Source organism: Ovis aries, chromosome 15, assembly GCF_016772045.2.
Source record: "Ovis aries strain OAR_USU_Benz2616 breed Rambouillet chromosome 15, ARS-UI_Ramb_v3.0, whole genome shotgun sequence".
NCBI lineage: Eukaryota > Metazoa > Chordata > Mammalia > Artiodactyla > Bovidae > Ovis > Ovis aries.
In genome coordinates this window covers 31,496,885-31,514,507 of record NC_056068.1, presented here as the reverse complement: position 1 = coordinate 31,514,507, position 17,623 = coordinate 31,496,885, and the positions used below count along the sequence as shown (strand labels likewise).

General features: G+C 44.9%; 1 protein-coding gene across 1 annotated transcript in view; it reads right to left on the bottom strand.

The window, feature by feature from the left end:
- TECTA (tectorin alpha) overlaps nt 1–17,623 on the bottom strand; it is an 81,485-nt gene that overhangs the window by 18,481 nt on the left and 45,381 nt on the right. The window contains exons 11-13 of the mRNA XM_042232999.2: nt 17,041–17,602; nt 6,925–7,124; nt 2,361–2,744 (exon numbers count right to left, since the gene is read on the bottom strand). Of these exons, the coding sequence (XP_042088933.2) occupies nt 2,361–2,744; nt 6,925–7,124; nt 17,041–17,602 (1,146 nt within the window). The remainder of the gene's footprint in view (nt 1–2,360; nt 2,745–6,924; nt 7,125–17,040; nt 17,603–17,623) is intronic.

Here is a 17,623-nt window from a genome sequence, read left to right as displayed (position 1 = left end):
TCAAAGCAGAGATTGGCAAATATTTACTGTAAAAGTCCCGAGTAAACATTTTAGGATTTGCAGCCCATATGATCTATCCTCGTGGCAAAAAAAGCAGCCACAGACAAAAGTAACTAAATGATCAAGGCTATGTTCCACTAAAGCTTTATTTACAAGAACAAGCAGCAAGGAGGTTTGGCTGAATTTTGTATTTTGCTGATGCCTGCCCAGGAATTTGAGTGGTCACTCATCTTACTGTCCACAGTTGCTCCCAAAGAAGCAAACTATGGTGGCAGAGAGATTAAAATAAAAATGATGGAAAGGTATAACGCCCAAGTGGCTAGATTTTTGTATAAAACTTTCTCCAGCATAAACCAATTACTGAAAACAAAATCCCAATCCTGCGCTAAGGAGAGTCTAACACGATTAAAATGAATCTGGGGATCATTGCTATGTTTATTGTTTTCTTATTTATAATGTTCGAACAGGAGATGCCCTCCCAGAGGCCCCATAGGCACAGTATTTTCTCCATTTGTCATTATCTTGCTTTATAAGTTTCTTTTCTTAGCCCTTAGGACAGAACATAACATGCCTTTTCTGTACTTACAAAAGAAATTGTTCTTTTTCCCCCCTAGGTTATCAGTAACTTTTGTTGCTTAAAAAAACATAGCAGAAGCCTTTAACAAATACGATTCTTTACTATTTTGGTGGCTCGGAGTATTTTATTCAACACAATGTCAGTTCTGATCTCAGGTGATCCCTTTTTGCTTTCTTGCTAATATATTCTGGGCCCACGCAGTCATGTCCATGTGGGCCAATTTGCAAAAGGAATTAGAGTGTCAAAAACAGTAGCAGATTAACTTTCACTGAAGTTAAAAACCAGTATTAAAATCCAGACTCTTCCTTTTAAGCTTGCAAAACCCTACCAGCGTTTTGCCTAATGCTGGATACTAAGCTATTCACTGACTCTTTAAATAGAGATACTCCCAGTGCATGATTATCTGAAACGGTGGTGGAAAGCAGATACAGTACCACTCAATTCCAAAAACATTACTATGCCTGTGCTGGCTCTCTCCTCGGCCCCACCTAGCTGGAATCTGCAACACGGGGTGGGGGGAGGCGGGGCTGACTCCACGGTTCTAGTCCGCCTGCAGCCGACTGGTTTAGCGGAGTGACTGGGTGACGGGGAGTCACCACCACTACTTCAGAGCAGGTTATCTTCTCAGATGGAAACATGGGACGAATACAGGTCGGAGTGGTGCATTAGTTTATGGAGGGGGGGGCGGGTTGGAGATTCACATTTATTTATATACCGTTGTAAGATTCGCAAGAAACCCGGCAACTCTCCTAGAGAACAGCCAACTCGAAGAGAAATCCACCATCTCTCTCCTCTGTGCTCTTTCCCTCGGCGTGTCATTAGGGGGCGCTCTCATAGTGAGGGACGATACCCCCTACCCGTTTTTATTTAGGTAGCTGTATTTACAGGACGCAGGAGCCTGGTAGGCTGCAGTCCATGGGGTTGCTAAGAGTCGGATACGACTGAGCGACTGAGCGTCTTCATTTTCACTTTTCACTTTCATGCATTGGAGAAGGAAATGGCAACCCACTCCAGTGTTCTTGCTTGGAGAATCCCAGGGACGGGGTTGGGGGGGGGGAGAGGGAGGCTCATGGGCTGCCATCTATGGGGTCGCACAGAGTCGGACACAACTGAAGCGACTTAGCAGCAGCTGTATTTACAGGCAAACGCTTGCTGTCTTTCATTTTCTAGAAAGGATGGCAGAAACGAAAGAATCGGTCTTCAGGTGGCAGAGCCAAGAATAATTTCAAGCTCTTATAAACAAATGAGAATCTTTTTGGAAATTAATTCAGATTAAAGCTGACTTATCTACCATTTTATCACCCAAAGTTTTATTAGGATACACGCTGACCTTATGTCCTTGAGATACTGTACATATCCTGCAAGGCCTTTGGAATCGTATGTGCTAAGTCCTTTCAGTTGTGTCCAACTCTTTGTGACCCTCTGGACCGTGGCCTGCCAGGCTCCTCTGTCCATGGGATTCTCCAGGCAAGAATACTGGAGTGGGTTACCTTGCTTTCCTCCAGGGGATCTTCCCTACCCTGGAATTGAACCCACATCTCATGTCTTCTGCTTTGGCAGGTGGATTCTTTACCACTAGTAAGCGAAGGACTAAATGGGGCCCTTGCTTATGCCTGTAGAATCTTTACACTTCCAGTTCTCTAAAATCTGGTTATCTGTCTATGGTATGTATGAAATAAACAGCCTGTTAAACTCATTATCCGGGAAAACCACAGTAAACAGCCCCCTAGATAGGCCCTCGTTCCAGGGTACATTTCTCAAGAATCAAGGACAGGTTCGTCACCTTGACTGTGTTCCGGTCGTTGATGAGAATCTGCTCTTCGTTAATGTAGAAATAGACGGGCGAAATGATGGTGAGATTGGGGGCCGACCACTTGTCGAAGTTGATGATGAGCTGGAAGGAGATGTCGGGGAGCTTCTGGCAGATAGTGGATAGCACGAAGGCACAGTTGGCTGGGAAGCGGAGGAAGGCGCCATCGAAGGTGCGGAAGACGCCGCCGCCGGCCGCCAGGCAGTAGGAGGTCTTGGTGCTGAAGCAGCCACGCACCCCGTTGCGCAGCGCGCACTCCTCGTCCGACTTGCAGTGGCGCGGGTCGCACTGGATTAGGTTGCGCCGGAAACAGCGGCACCGCCGCGTGCAGTCGCTGTTCCAGAACAGCTGCTTGGGCTGGAACAGAGGCGCCCTTTGCATGAAACTCTGGTGGTGGTCAAGGTTGGGGACCCCAAAGCCCAGTCCAGCTGGACCCTTTTCGGGCTGGGCTGGCCTATCAGTAACGGGGGTGAAATTTGCAACAAGAGAGGCTGGTTCAAGTTAAACAGTACCCGCCTTCCGGGTAACTCAGATGCCAGACTATATGCTACCTAGTCTCTGCTGGTTTCAATAAAGAATTTGGGGATCTTCACAGTGGGTTGCAGAGCTAATCACAGCCAACCAACCAGAATGGGAAGCAGGCCAAGGAACGAGGTGAAGAGGAAAATACTTGGTAGGGAATTCATCTAACAAGTATCAGCTCTACTTGAAGGAACAAATTTAAAGTCACTCAATAATGATAAACCCCACCCTTCGATCTTAACTAGGTTAAACAAAGGGAGAACCAACTCTTATGCTGAACCATTTTTGTCACCTTAAAAAATGCACAATGTGAGAGTTGCAAAGTAAGTTTTATTGGGGACAAAATAAGGGCTATAGCCCAGGAGACAGCATTTCAGATAGCTCTGAGAAACTGCTCCAAAGAGGCAAGGGGGAGGGTCAATATGTATGTGGTTTTGGTGGAGGGAGAATATATGCAATCAAGTACCTATTTTTTGCAGAAAGTTTCTGCTAGTCATGAGGAGCAGTTGTGACCATGAAGGGTTTTAGTGTTTTTCTAGATATTAGGAGCTACAAGAATTGGGCACATAAAATCGGCTCCTAAAAATGCCTATTTGAAGACCTATCCTGCCAGTTTTTCCAGAGCACAGAATGCCTGATTCTGCTCTTCACCCTGAACTCTTTTCAGGGAATGTTGAAAAATCAGCAGCTGAAGCAGCACATGTTTTAATCCCTGTAGAGGTAGATGGCAAGTGCCAATGGCAAATGCCAATTTGTAGCTGACAGTTTCAACATTTCACAATACTCACTGTTCCAAACTTCTTTCCTTGTAAATAATCTACTTCTAATTGACTTCTGTTGCAGATACCTCTATTTCTATATCCTGAAGTGAGAAACCTAAATAACAGTTAGGGTCCATGAAGGGAAAACTTTGGGATCAGACCACCTAGGTTTCGATCCCAGCTCTGCCACCCTACTCATGACACTCTGAGAGGCTCTGCCAGCTTCCCAGAGTGTTGATTTTCTTTCTCTGAATTGAAGTTAATAATAATGTCTTGCAAGGTAGTTGTGAAGATTAAATTCAATAAGACGTGTGATGCACATTTCCCGGCTGAGAGTAGGTACTCAATAAATAATAGCTGCTGTTATTACCAGAGAAGAACCACTCATCCTCTTTCAGATAGTGGGGAATTATAAAAATTTATATTAAATACCTGCAACGAAGTGTATCATCAATTGGTGACAGCTATTATTTTTCACTCTTTCTACAATCTGTAGACACAGCTGTACTTGTAGAGTCTGTGCTCTTGATCTTGTACCTGTTCTAGACTAAGAATTTCAGGGAACTGTTTGAAATTGGTCATGACTGTTCAAGCGGAGTGTGGTCCCAATGAGTGGTTTACTTCATAGAGATGAGGGCACTCAAGGCATTAATTCAATTTTCTAAAACAGTGCTTTCCAGGGAAGATGTTTTAATGGCACAAGAAGGGCCTATTCTACTGTCTGGTCACAATTTTCTGCATTAACGATAGACTTATTAAAACCCTGGATATCAAATAGAGATCTGACTTAGATCCAAGGGTAAGTAGGAAGAGGGTAAGATCTTCCAGAAGGAGTTTTCTCAAGAAAACCATTCCTGATTCTTTCACCCTTAAAATGGAGTATAAGTAGTTCCTGGAACCTCTTTCCAGACCCGTGAAATATTCTGGGTGCCAGCAGCTTCACAAATTGGCTTCCTTTCTCTTATCAGATTTGCAGAATAATTGAGTGGATGGTCTGGCCTCTCTCAGATAAGAAGTCAGACATTGCATGGGTGGAGAGAGAAAAATAACCTGATGTATGTGGATATGATCAAGGGTCCATAACTCACCCTACAGGAGAACTTGATCATGAAAAGTAGCATCCCAGTAAAGAGACTGGCCCAGTGCTGCTTGCTCAACCTTAATTAGACCTGATAAGGACAGCTGGGTACTTACCCTACATGCTGATGGCTAGATGTGTTCTCTTTTTATTTCCAAAGAAATCTGTCGTATAAACAAGCCTCCAAGCTTGCTTGAACTCTGGCAAGTAGGTGTGGATTATTTGTTCTGTGAATTTGCTACTTCCCAGATATAAGCTGTTGTCAAAACCCACTGACTTTCTGATGAAAAGCGTATACTAATGTTGATGGTGCTAATAGCTGCCGAGAGCTGTATTGTGCTTTTCCTGAGAGTTCCAAGGGCTTTTATATGCATTATTTCATTAACATGCCCGGATTTCTTTAATTTATAAAGTGCCTCTTAAGAGAATTACAAAACAATAAGCAGCTACCAATCATTGAGTTGCTAGGTGCCAGGTACTAAGGCACCTGCGTAGATTATGCAACGACCATACTGAGTTGGTATTATTAGTCATGTTCTGGAGATAAGGGCACAGAAGCTCAGAGAAATGACACAGTTTGTTCAGTGACACATCACCAGTGTTGGCTCCGCTAGGATCAAGCCCAAATCTCAATCCATTATGTCACAGACACTCAGGATCTCTGTTGAGGGAAGCATGACACACTTGATAAATGGATACATTTCAGTAAATCTCTGGACAGGGGAGCAGAGATTGAAATAGTGTTTTTCAATTTTGAGCCTGGTTATCTCTTCTCCCAGACTGTGGGAAAATGGAATCTGTTATTATTTTCTCCCACATGTTTTGCCTCTTCCTTTCAAATAATCAATATCTCTAAGAGCTAACTTCAAAACTCACCTCTGCCAAGAAGCCTTCTGTGATCAATTCTGCTATTTTATTCTACTTTCCCCCATCTTTCTAATACAACATTTAAACAAATTTCCGGCTGAAAATGAGACTGAAGGTAACGTCCATATTCATCTCTTTCTATTTCTTCTCAAAGTAAAGCCAACTTAGTTGTTCTTGAACAAGAACAATATTTCTTTACCGAAAGAAAGCAGTGTTTCTTTTTAGCCTAGTTTATTTTCAATTTAGACACTTCAATTAGGTTTTTTTTTTTAATGCTTCGATTCTTTTTCATTTTAAAATTGATTAGTGCTGTAGGGTATTATTTTTCACTTGTTGATATGTTATTTTGTAATTGTCCTCTTGTTTTTAAAGTGCATTTTTTTTCTCCTCTTCCGAATAGATTTTTTAGTTCCTTAAGGCAGGGAACATGCTTTATCATCCCCGACAATACCACTAGCACAGAGATCTGCAAATAGCAGCTGTTGCATAGATGCTGTTGTTAACTGTCTGCTCACCAACGTCAGGTATTGATATCGTTTAAACAGAGAATGGGCGAGAGGCAGAACCCAGGGCTAAATAACCTCTCCCGGCAAGATCTTTTTAAGCGTAGTATTCCAGCACATAATGAAAGATTACAGGGTGGAAGCATAAATGATTTCGCAAGCTCATATGTTTTACTCAGTGACATCTAAGAAGGGCATCTTCATCAGCTCTATGTGAAGCCCCCAAAGAGAGAGAAGCAGAGGGTAGGATGTGGAAAACAGGACATTAGGCAGCCCAGACAGAACTCTCTGGGGATGGTCCTAGAGGGACAAATGACACACGAAGAGGTGGCAGCCTTCACTCCCCTTCTCATGGAGCTGCAATAGACAGAGGAAAGCCACTCCTCCCAGCCTAGAGCTCCATATTTTCCAGTTAAGACAGCCCTTAGCTAAGACAGGTATAAATATCAGATTCACTGCCTTGCTGTTTCCAAACAGCCGCCACGTCAGAAGCTTTCAGACTAAGGTTTACAGGAGAGGAAATCAGAAGGGCTTAGAGAAAGGCACGGAGGGGAGAGAGGGTCACACACACTGCTAGCGAGGAGGCGGGTGGAGTGAGACCCAAGCGCATGTCCAAGTCCGGAGCCTCATCTGACCTGTCCTTGACCTCTCGCCCCCCACATCCCCCTTCTCCGCCTCCCTGCGAATCCACAGCACCATCTTATCCTCATCAGAAGAGAAGATGGGTTCACCGTAACCCATCTTCCTCCTAGCGGGGAGAGAACTCCGCTGCCTCTCAAGGAAGACGGGCGGGCCGGCGCCCCTACCTCGTAGTACTTGCCGTCGGAGTAGCAGCCGCAGCTGTGGGGCAGAATGCAGCTCTTGCCGTTGAGGACGTAGCCGGGGTCGCACTGGCAGCCCTCCACGCAGTAGTGGTTGCAGTCGCTCTTGAGGCGGATGGCGGCGCAGCGGGGCTGGCACACGCTCACGCAGCTCTCGTAGTGGCTGTTGGGAGGGCAGGCGACGGCTGCAACGGGAGACACGGGTCAGGATGGGCCATCCCCAGGGCTGTCAACGCCTTCCTCCCGGCCTTCCCTCACCCGCTTGGGGAGATGGAGGCCTGGTGGGGAGGAAGCTTTGCCCCGCCACCTCCCGCTTTCCTCCCCTCTCTGCTTATGGAACGCCTTCATGGGACTTAGCGCTGCAGAAACAATGGACAGCAGAGCAGACGGAGGTTACTCGGCTTCTCACACCTCTTGCTCCTCTCCTCAGCCTTGCTTTCCCTGAGGTTCTCTCCAACCTGTTGCCTTAAACCCACTACCCAACACGCATCTTGACTCCAGTGATTCACTGGATGGCCTCCCAGGGGCGCCCCACACTCATTCCTGCCTTTAGGTCCCCATTTGGTGTTCATCTCCCTTCACCACCCACTTCTTCATCCTCCCAGTGTCTCCAAATTTATCTCCCATTTATCATTTTTTTTGCAGTATAATGGCTTTACCATTTTGTGTTAGTTTCTGCTGGACAATGAAGTGAATCAGCTATACCTGTATGTATATCCCTTCCCTCTTCGACCTCCCTCCCACCGCCTTCCCCACCATCCCACCCATCTAGGTCATCCCAGAGAACTGAGCTGAGCTTCCTATACCTTATAGCAAGTTCCCACTACCTGTCTATCTTCCACATGGTGTATGTATGTGTTAATTACTCAGTCGTGTCAGACTCTTTTTGACCCCATGAACTGTAGCCTGCCAGGCTCCTCTGTCCATGGAATTCTCCAGGCCAAGAATACTGGAGTGGGTAGCTACTCCCTTCTTCAGGGGATCTTCCAGAACCAGGGATTGAATCCGGGTCTCTTGCATTGCAGGCAGATTCTTTACCATCTGAGCCAGCAGGGAAGCCCTTTACACATGGCAGTGTGGTGTATATATGTCAATCCTATTTTCCCAATTCATCCCACCCACCCCTTTGCCGCAGTGTCTACATGTCCATTTTCTACATATTCATCTCTATTCCTCCCCTGGAAATAGGTTCATCTGTACAACTTTTCTAGATTCCACATAATGTGTTAATATTTTATTTGTTTTAATCTTTTGGTCATGGACCATGGCATGTGAGAGCTTAGTTCCCTGACCCAGTATTGGATTGTGTCCCCTGCATTGGCAATATGGAGTCTTAACCACTGGACCGCCAAGGGGAGTCCCCAGATCCCTCATTCTTCAAGTCCCAGGTAGAGTCCCAACTTATCTTCAAAACTCCCTATTCTTTCACTAACTCAGAACCCTTTTCTAAGCCAATAGTTTTTAACAGTAGGCCCTTGAACCCCTTGATTTCTGAGAAGGCAGACTTATGTGGTGTGTGTGCCTGGGTATAGAGACCAGTCCATGTCAACTATGTTCTGTGGTTTTTAAATGTATGTAGATGCTTTCCTGGAAGGCAACTGGGGTCCTGGTGAAGGGTGTGGGCTCTGGAATCAGCTCTAAGAGACTGGAGCCATTACCTAATCTCTCTGGGTTTCAGCTCCTTATCTGTACTATGCAGTTACCCAGGGCAGCACTTCATGGGTTTTTGGGAGGGAATGAGTGAGTCTATGTACTTAGAACAGTGCCAAGCATCTAAGTGCTTGGCGTGCTGCAGTCTGTGGGGTTGCAAAGAGTCAGACATGACTTAGCGACTGAACAACAGCAACAACAAGCACCTAAGTGTTCAGCAAGTGGTAGGCAATCATTAAAGACAGATTTGCTTAAAAATTTTACAGAAACTAGTATTTTTAGTCAATGCATACAAAAAAACCGGTAAAGAACCTGCCCGCCAATGCAGGAGATGTGGGTTTAAACCGTTCATGGGAAGATCCCATGAAGAAGGAAATGGCAACCCACTCCAGTGTTCTTGCCTGGGAAATGTCATAGACAGAGGAGCCTCATGGGCTACAGTCCATCAGGTCAGAAAAGAATTGACATGACTCATCAACTAAACAACAAAAAGTACAACTACTCTTATGTGGGAATTTCTACTGCACATCACTTAGCCTTGAATCATTGTTTTTGCACTGCTGTGTGTATTTTATGTGTTTATAATGATGCTATATCCTTATACATTTATCCATGCCCTCATGAGTTAATGAATCTCTACAGTAAATTCCTGGAAGTGGAATAACTGGGTCAGAGGGTATGTGCATTTAAGCTTTTGATGGATGCAACTGAATTGCCCTCTAAAGAGGCTGTGTCAATTTATCCTCCTACCAAGGCTATATGAGATTTATTTTTCCCTCATCCTCATTGATTGTTTATCCCCAAACTTTCTGGTCCTTGGAAAAAACTACATGCTATACCTATAAGGGATCACCATCCAGAATATGAAGGAACTTCTAAAATTCAACAACTAAAAAAACAAACAATCTGATACAAAAATGAGAGAGGGATTTGAATAGACCTTTCTGCAAAGAAGATGTATGAATGGTCAATAAGCATGTGAAAATCAACATCACTAATCATCAGGAAAATCAAAACTATAATGTGATATCACCTCATATCCATTAAGATGGCTACTATAAAAAAAACACCCAGAAAATAACAAATATTGGTAAAGATGTGAGAAAATTGGAACCCTTTGCCCTGTTGGCAAAAATGTAAAATGGTACAGCTGCTGTGGGAAAGAGTAGGGTGGTTTCTCAAAGAATTGAAAACAGAATTTTCAATGGACCAATGGGTCCAGCAATTCCATTCCTGGGTGTATACTTAAAAATGTGAAAGAAATATCTCTAAGAGATATTTAGACACTGTTGTCATAGAAGCATTATTCATTATAGCTAAACCATGGAAGCAATACAAGTGTCCACCAATGGATGAATGGATAAGCAAAATGTAGTCTATACATACAATGGAATATCACTTAGCTTGAAAAAGGAAGGAGATTCTGCAACTTGGATGAACCTTGAGACGTTATGCTAAGTGAAATAAACGATCCACAAAAAGATGAATACTGTATAATTCCACTTATGTGAGATATCTAAAGTAGTTAAGACAGGAAGTAGAACAGTGGCTTCAGGGGACTCTGGAAGGGGAGAGGAATGGAGAGTTAGTGTTCAGTAGGTACAGAGTTTCAGTTGAGCAAAGTGAAAAGCCTTCTGGAGGTGGAGGATGGTGGCTGCACAACAATATGAATGTACTTAGTGACACTGAACTACACCCTTAAAAATAGTTACAACAGTAATTTTGTTATGTGTATTTTACCATAATAAGAACTTAATGCTATATCCTTATTTCATTTGCATCCTTTGTGAGACTGATTGTCTTTTTCCTTTGTTTATAATCTATTTGTATATCTTTTTCTTTGAATTGCCTTTTCATGCCCTTTACACATTTTGTTTGTTGAATTTTTTATTACATTGTAAAAGCTCTTTGTAAATTAAAAATTTATTTTTGTTTATCACGTGTGAAAATATTTACCGATTGCTTTTTGACTTTGCTGCTTCTTCCTTTTTTTTTTTTTTTTTTTTGGTACATTGGTTTGTGATCTTGATGATGTTTTCGCCACATGGAAATATAAAAATTTAAAGCAGTCAGATTTATCGTGTTTTCCCTTGTGGCTTTCGGTGTTTTGCTTAGAAAGGCCCTCTTTACTCCTAGATTACCAAAAATATGCCTTTGTTCTCTGTTAGCAGTTTCTTCTGCTCTAAGTTCATTTATTTTGGCTGTGCTGGGTCTTGGCTGCTGCAGTGGCTTCTCAGTGCAGGGCGCAGGCTCCAGGGTGCACGGGCTTCCGTAGCCACAGCACATGGGCTCTGTTGCTTTGGTGCACAGGCTCTAGAGCACAGGCTCAATCGCTGTGCACAGGCTTAGCTGCTCCGTGCCATGGGGGACGCTCCCAGATCAGGGATCGAACCCATGTCTCCTGCACTGGCAAGTAGATTCTTTACCACTAAGCCACCAGGGCAAAGCTTCTGGTAGTTTTATGATTTAAATTTTCATGTTTAGTCTTGGCTCTGTTTGGGTTTTATTTTTGCGTGAGGAAATGAAGGAAGGGTTTAATTATTTTTCGCCCTGATAGTTTGTCCTTTATTGAGTAATACATCTTCCCCAGTGATTGGAAACGCCAGCTTTACTGTATACTAATTTCTCTTTGGTGTTTATTTCTGGACTTTCTCATCGGTCCACTGGTTGGTTTTTCTGTGCATGTGCCAGTATCGACTTGCTGTCTGGCAAATCCCATGGACAAGGTACACAGTCCATAGGGTAGAAAAGAGTCGGACACAACTGAAGCGACTTGGCACGCACGCATTGAAACTCTACAATATATTTTAATATCTGGGAAGACATAACTACCAATTTAGAAATGTCTACTGTTGTTTCAAGTATACTGGTCCTATTTGCCCAACAAGGCAATAAACTCCATATTTCATACTTCTGATTTTTTGTGGTCCCCCAAACAGTGCTGAGAATGTGATAAGTGATTAATAAATATTTGATTCTTGAAAACAATCTTCCAAATTCCTAATTCTGATTTTCTCCACCTAAATGAAGTACAGAGAGCTGAAAGTGATGATGGTTCTACACCTGGATTTCTATTGTGGTCACAAATGTGTCTCTTGCTGTGGCCAGTGGACTGATACAGCCTTTGTGCCCTCGGCGGGCAGGATGCATGGGAAGAGCAATGCAGCAATGAAATAGAACTGGTAAAGGTTCTGGAGTCAGGCTGACCTGGCTTCAGTTTTGGCCTCTGTGACTAATTGGCAGTGTCCCTTCAGGCAGGTTACTTACTCTCTCTAAACCTTGGCTCCTCTGCTTCCTCATCTGTAAAACGGAGATAATAATATCTCCCTCATCAAACAGTAATCATTGTTAAGATAAAATGAAGTGCAATTTTGTACAGTGCCTGGTTCTTCAATGAAAGTTTCTGTTACTAATAGTAGGAACAGTTGTAGTAGTAACAATAGGAATTTTTAAAGTTATTCAACTACAATTTTTTTTTTTTATCATGCCAGGTCTTTGTTATGGCTCCAGGCTCTTCCGTGCGGCTTCTCTAGTTATGGTGCAAGGGTTCCAGAGAGTGCAGGCTCAGTAGCTGTAGCACATGGGCCCAGTTGGCCCTTGGCATGTGGGATCTTAGTTTCCCTGACAGGGATCATACCTGTGTCCCATGGCATTGCAAGGTGGATTCTTAACCACTGGACCACTAGGGGAGTCCCTCAATTAAAATTTATTGAGTTTGCAGAGAAAGATATAGGAAAACACCTAATTATCACACTTTTGACCAAGAACTTTGAAGTAGCAAAATCTGCCTCTGAAAAAAGAGAAAATGATACTCAACGTTGGCTGATCAGGCACCAGACAGCCTTGTGTATGAGCCATCATCACATTTAATTCTCACGAGGGCCCACTGAGGTTGGAAGATGCCTCCCCAGACCTGGTTGTACAGAGCTCTGCATCCTGTGTGGTACCCAGGCGCTCCCCACCCCCCACGGCTTCCTGGGCTGACCAGATAAGAGGAGCAGCACCCTACAGCCAGAGAGCACTGTCTCTGGAGCTACCTTCCAATTTACCCAAGCCAATTTCTTGGGAAAGTCACTGAGTTACTCTGAGCTTTGGTTTCCTCCTCTAGAAAGTGGGACTATTAATATGGCAGAAACCAACACAATATTATAAAGTGATTATCCTCCAATTAAAAATAAATAAAATTTTAAAAATAGGGCGTACTTCACAGGGTTGCTGTAAAGTTATAGGAGTCAATGACTGAGGACTCAGCACTGAGAAGAGTGCCTGGCACATGGTCAGAGCTAAGTACCTTCAATGAATTTATTATTTTCTTCTCTTACTATATTCTCACCATCAAGTGCTCTAATTTAAGTTCTCCATTAAAGGACGGAAAGAATGACAAATGTAGCGGAAAGAATTTTAAGAAGGGGTCTACAACAAAGACAACTGGCCTCCCCTCCCCCCCCCAAGCCTATTTGTTCAACTTGGTTGAAGGAGTTTTCCATGCATTTTCAAAAAGGGTAATTCAGTAATAAATTATCCCATTGATAGAAACAGCCAATATTATTGATAACCAACAGCATCCTTCTTTGTTACCAATCAAGCATATATTTAACGGGCAATTCTGGCTTAACCCTTTTTCTCCTGAAAAGCCCTTTTTCTCTCCCAGCATTCTCATTTCTCAACGTGTGGGTGTTGAAGTGGATGAATTCTTAGTAGAAGAGAGGAGTGGGACACGCACGTGTGCTAAATTGCTCAGTCGTGTCCAACTCTTTGCAACACTATAGACTACAGCCCATCAGGCTCTTATGTCCGTGGGAATTCTCCAGGCAAGAATGCTGGAGTGGGTTGCCCTGTCCTCCTCCAGGGAATCTTCCCAACCCAGGGATCAAACCCATGTCTCATGTCTCCTGCATTGGCAGGCACGTTCTTTACCGCTGGTGCCACCTGAGAAGCCCCAGGGAGGGAGACAGGGGAATGCTATTCCTGCCCTCAGTCTCAGAGGTTAACACCATGTCAGATTTGGTTGTTGCTTAGTTGCTAAGTTGTGTCCAACTCTTGGGACAGCATGGACTGTAGCCCACCATGCTCCTCTGTCCATAGGATTTCCCAGGTTGGAATACTAGCTGCCTCTTGAGACCTGCTACAGAGCAGTTCCTCTTTTCCTATAGCCATGCCGTTCCTGAGTTGCCATTTCCTTCTCCAGAGGATCTTCCAACCCGGGGATTAAACCCACATCTCCTGCATTGGCAGGAGAGTTCTTTACCACTGAGCCACCAGGCAAGCCCCAAACTTGGTTACAAACAATTGTATTCAAGCCAGCCCGCGTTCACCGATCTTTCAGATTGAATGGCTGAGTTAAGACTCAGGCTCCCGCGGCTTTTCTCTGCTTCTGAAATTCAAAATGGAAAACTAAGTTGCCTCCAACTGTGTCTGCACACCCCTCATCTCTGCCCACACACCGTCTCTAAAGTGTAATTTTTTTTTCTCTTATTTTAGCTTTTCTTTTTTGCCAGTCACCACCACCACCTCTTCAGGAGCTTTCTTTTAGATCTTGGCCCCTGTCCTGAAATGCCAAGGTGAAGGAAGGACTATCCCCACTGTGGAGAGGACAGCTGGCCTAGGCCTTGCTGGCAGGCAGTGGTCCAGGCAGGGGTGGGGCTCATGGTCAAGGGTGGGCAGGACAGACTCTGCTCTGACTTGTAAGGAGCTCCCTGTGACTATGTATAGAGGATGCCACCAATGTCTGGACAGATCTCTGAGCAGGGGAGAGGAAAGAATGCTGGTTGAGGGGACAGGAGGACAAGAAAAATAGTCTTCATAGCCTTTAGGAACGGTCTCCCTTTTCCAAACTGTTTCCCCATCCTGCACCAGTTTCAGCCCTATGGGTCCAAGCTCCCTAGAAGTAGGGGACCTTTCTCCTCAAAGGTAAGGCAATGAGCGCGTGCTAACTTGCTTCTTTTCTTTCCAATGAGTGACAACATTTGATACCCATAATTTCAGGTGAGAGCTCCTGGTATTAGCCTCCTTTAAAACCAATTCTTCACTGCTCATTGCAGCTAGATGTAATGGATGTGGGCAGACACTACTCTCTGCCCCACATCCCAGCAACACCAGACAAAATGGCGGCCACCACAGCCACAGATAGCTACAGGAAAAGAGGGACTGCTCTGTAGCAGGTCTCAAGAGGCAGCAGGCAGGGTCTCCTTCCTAAAACTCTCTCCCCATCCTGCACCATGTTTAGGCCCCTGGCTTCAGAGGCTGGTCTTCTGATTTAGGGGAAGGTAAGCTCTCTTGTGGGTTTCCCAGGTGGCACAGTGGTAAAGAATCTGCCTGCCAATGCAAGAGACACAAGTGACTTGGGTTCGATCCCTGGTCAGGAAGATACTCCAGAGGAGGAAATGGCAGCTATTCTAGTATCCTTGCCTGGGAAATTCCATGAACAGAGGAGCCTGGTGGGCTATGGTCTGTGGGGGTCACTAGGAGTCCGATACGACTGAGCAACTGAGCGTGCTGACAAGGAAGCACTCTCGCCCCAGTGAGCGCACCTCAGTGAATCCAGAGTAGTTCTGGAGGATTATCCACAGCCTTTTTATAGGCGTACTTATTTTACTAAAGTCACCAGAGGCCCCTACTGGCATTGCTCCCTGTAACCCCTCACTCAGGGACTGAGCCTGGCTGACATGGCCTCTTCTCTCTCCCCCTCCCCCCTTCCTCCAACCCTCCCCTCCTAATCTACATGAATCTAATTATCTGGAGTGTAAATGAACTGTGTGAGCATTAAACGACAATACTGTTTTTGGTTTTTCATCCAAATCTCCCTTTACCAGGAAGAAAAGGGATTTTATCTTCCAGGACCCCTGCTGTATCACTTATTTGGAGCTCTTTGCATTCAGCATCCATTTGTAGCCTTTCTCATACAGTTAGGCCTAAAAGAAATTTGCTGTAGCTAATGAGATTGAGATGGGAAAACAGACCCAGGCAGTTTGGCCAAAGACCAATAGCAGTTTCTCTTCCCCATTTTTTCCTATTGTGATGTGCTAAATGCAGACAAATCATTCCACTATGTAGTGTATGGGCTGAGAGCAGGAGCTTTGAGGCTGGAAGGTCAAACCCTGACTTTGCCACTGAGATTGCAGGACCTTAGGCAGGTTACTTAACTCCTCTGAGTCTCAGTTTCTCCCTGACTAATTGGGTGATTGAGGAGATAATGCTGATAAAGTGTTTAGCACTGGACTTGGCTCAAAGCAAGCCAGGAATGTAACAACAATACCACTTAACATGCATGGAGTGTGCTAGGCTTTCAATTATCTAATTTGATCCTCCTGACGTTTCTGTAGCATAAAGAGTGCAGGCAGCAGCATTATCGGGGAGTGTGTGTGTGTGTGTGTGGGGGGTACAAATGACAAGGGGAGGAAAAGTGAAATGCTTCAAGGTCACAACCATCCTTACGGACAGAGCAAGGCAAGAAGCCAGGCGCTCTATTTCTTTTGCTTTTTTCTCTTTTTTCATTGACATATAATCGATGTGCAATATTAATGTTAATCTCAGGTGTATCTAATTCTTTTTCCAATGTTTTTAACATTCTGCTATATTTCATCAGTGCAAAAACTGATACACAACATGCGTGCGTGCTAAATCGCTTCAGTCGCGTCTGACTCTTTGTGACCTATGAAACGTAGCCTGCCAGGCTCCTCTGTCCATGGGACTCTCCAGGCAAGAATCCTGGAGTGGGTTGCCATGCCCTCCTCCAGGGGATCTTCCTGATCCAGGGATTGAACCTGTGTCTCTTACATGTCCTGCATTGGTAGAGCAGGTTCTTTACCAGTAATGCCCCTGATAAATGACATATATGAGTCAAATAGGAAAACATACTAAGCGAAAGCATATAAATTATCAGTACAGTGATGAGTCAGTGAGGTTCTGGAACAATGAACTAAGCAACCTACTATCTCATTCTCCCCCCATTTGTCTTTTGTTAGAATCCTACTGTGTCCTTGCTGAGCCCAAATGCCATGTGGCCTGCTCTCTGCTTTATGTACAGTTTGATTCATCTTCAGAGGAATATAAAGGAAGGAAGTGGTATTAACCCCATTTTATAGATAAGAAGACAGAGGTTCTTGGAGGTTTGAGCTCTTGCTTCAGAGAGCAAACTCAATTCCAAAGGGTATATCTCCTTACCCCCCAAAAGTGCATATCCTGAGACATCCCTGGTGGTCCAGTGGTTAAGACTCCATGCTTCCACTGCTAGGGGCCTAGGTTCAATTGCTGGGTCAGGGAACTAAGATCCTGAATGCCATGCGGCACGGCCAAAAAACCCCCACCAAAACCAGAGTGCATGTCCTGAAATGGCCCCACTGGATTTGCTCCCAGATTTGTCCAGTCTGGCCCCACTGGCCAGACTCCCACTGGGTGACTGGCCCGCCCACACCAATCAAAATGAAAGGAGAGCCCACAGGAAGGACTCACAGCAGGATGTGTAGTTCCTCCAGCCAGTCACCGCTATCCCCTGGGTCTGGCAGGTGCTGGCATAGTTCTGCAGCCAGCTGCAGGCGGTCTGCACAGCACCCCCATCAATGCAAGAGTCGAAGAGGCAGTTCTTGTAGAAGAAAGTGGGGTTGACCTTGCTGTGGCACTTGGTGAAGCCTGCATTCTGGTTGGGGATCAGGCTGCAGAGCTGCTGCACTTTGGAGAAAGCTTCCACCTTGGCACAGGACGGGCAGCGGTCGCCACAGCCAATCTGGCAGAAGGTGTCCCTCTTCACCCAGCTCTGTCCAAACTCATTGACGCTGGAGGCCAGCAGACCCATGGGCATCTCCAGGTCATCATCGGGGTTGCCGTTGTAGCGGCCACAGAGGCCGTAGGTGCTGTTCTGCATGCTCCGAGGGATCGTGACGGACAGGAAGGTCTTCCAGTCATAGACCACCTTTAGCCCAAAGTCAGTTTCCACCACCACGTGGAAACCAAAAGAAAAGATGTTTATCTTCCCTTGTCCCAACTTCAGGGGCAGATAGAGCCGTTCATTGTTGACCTGCAAGAGGAAGTGGGTTGG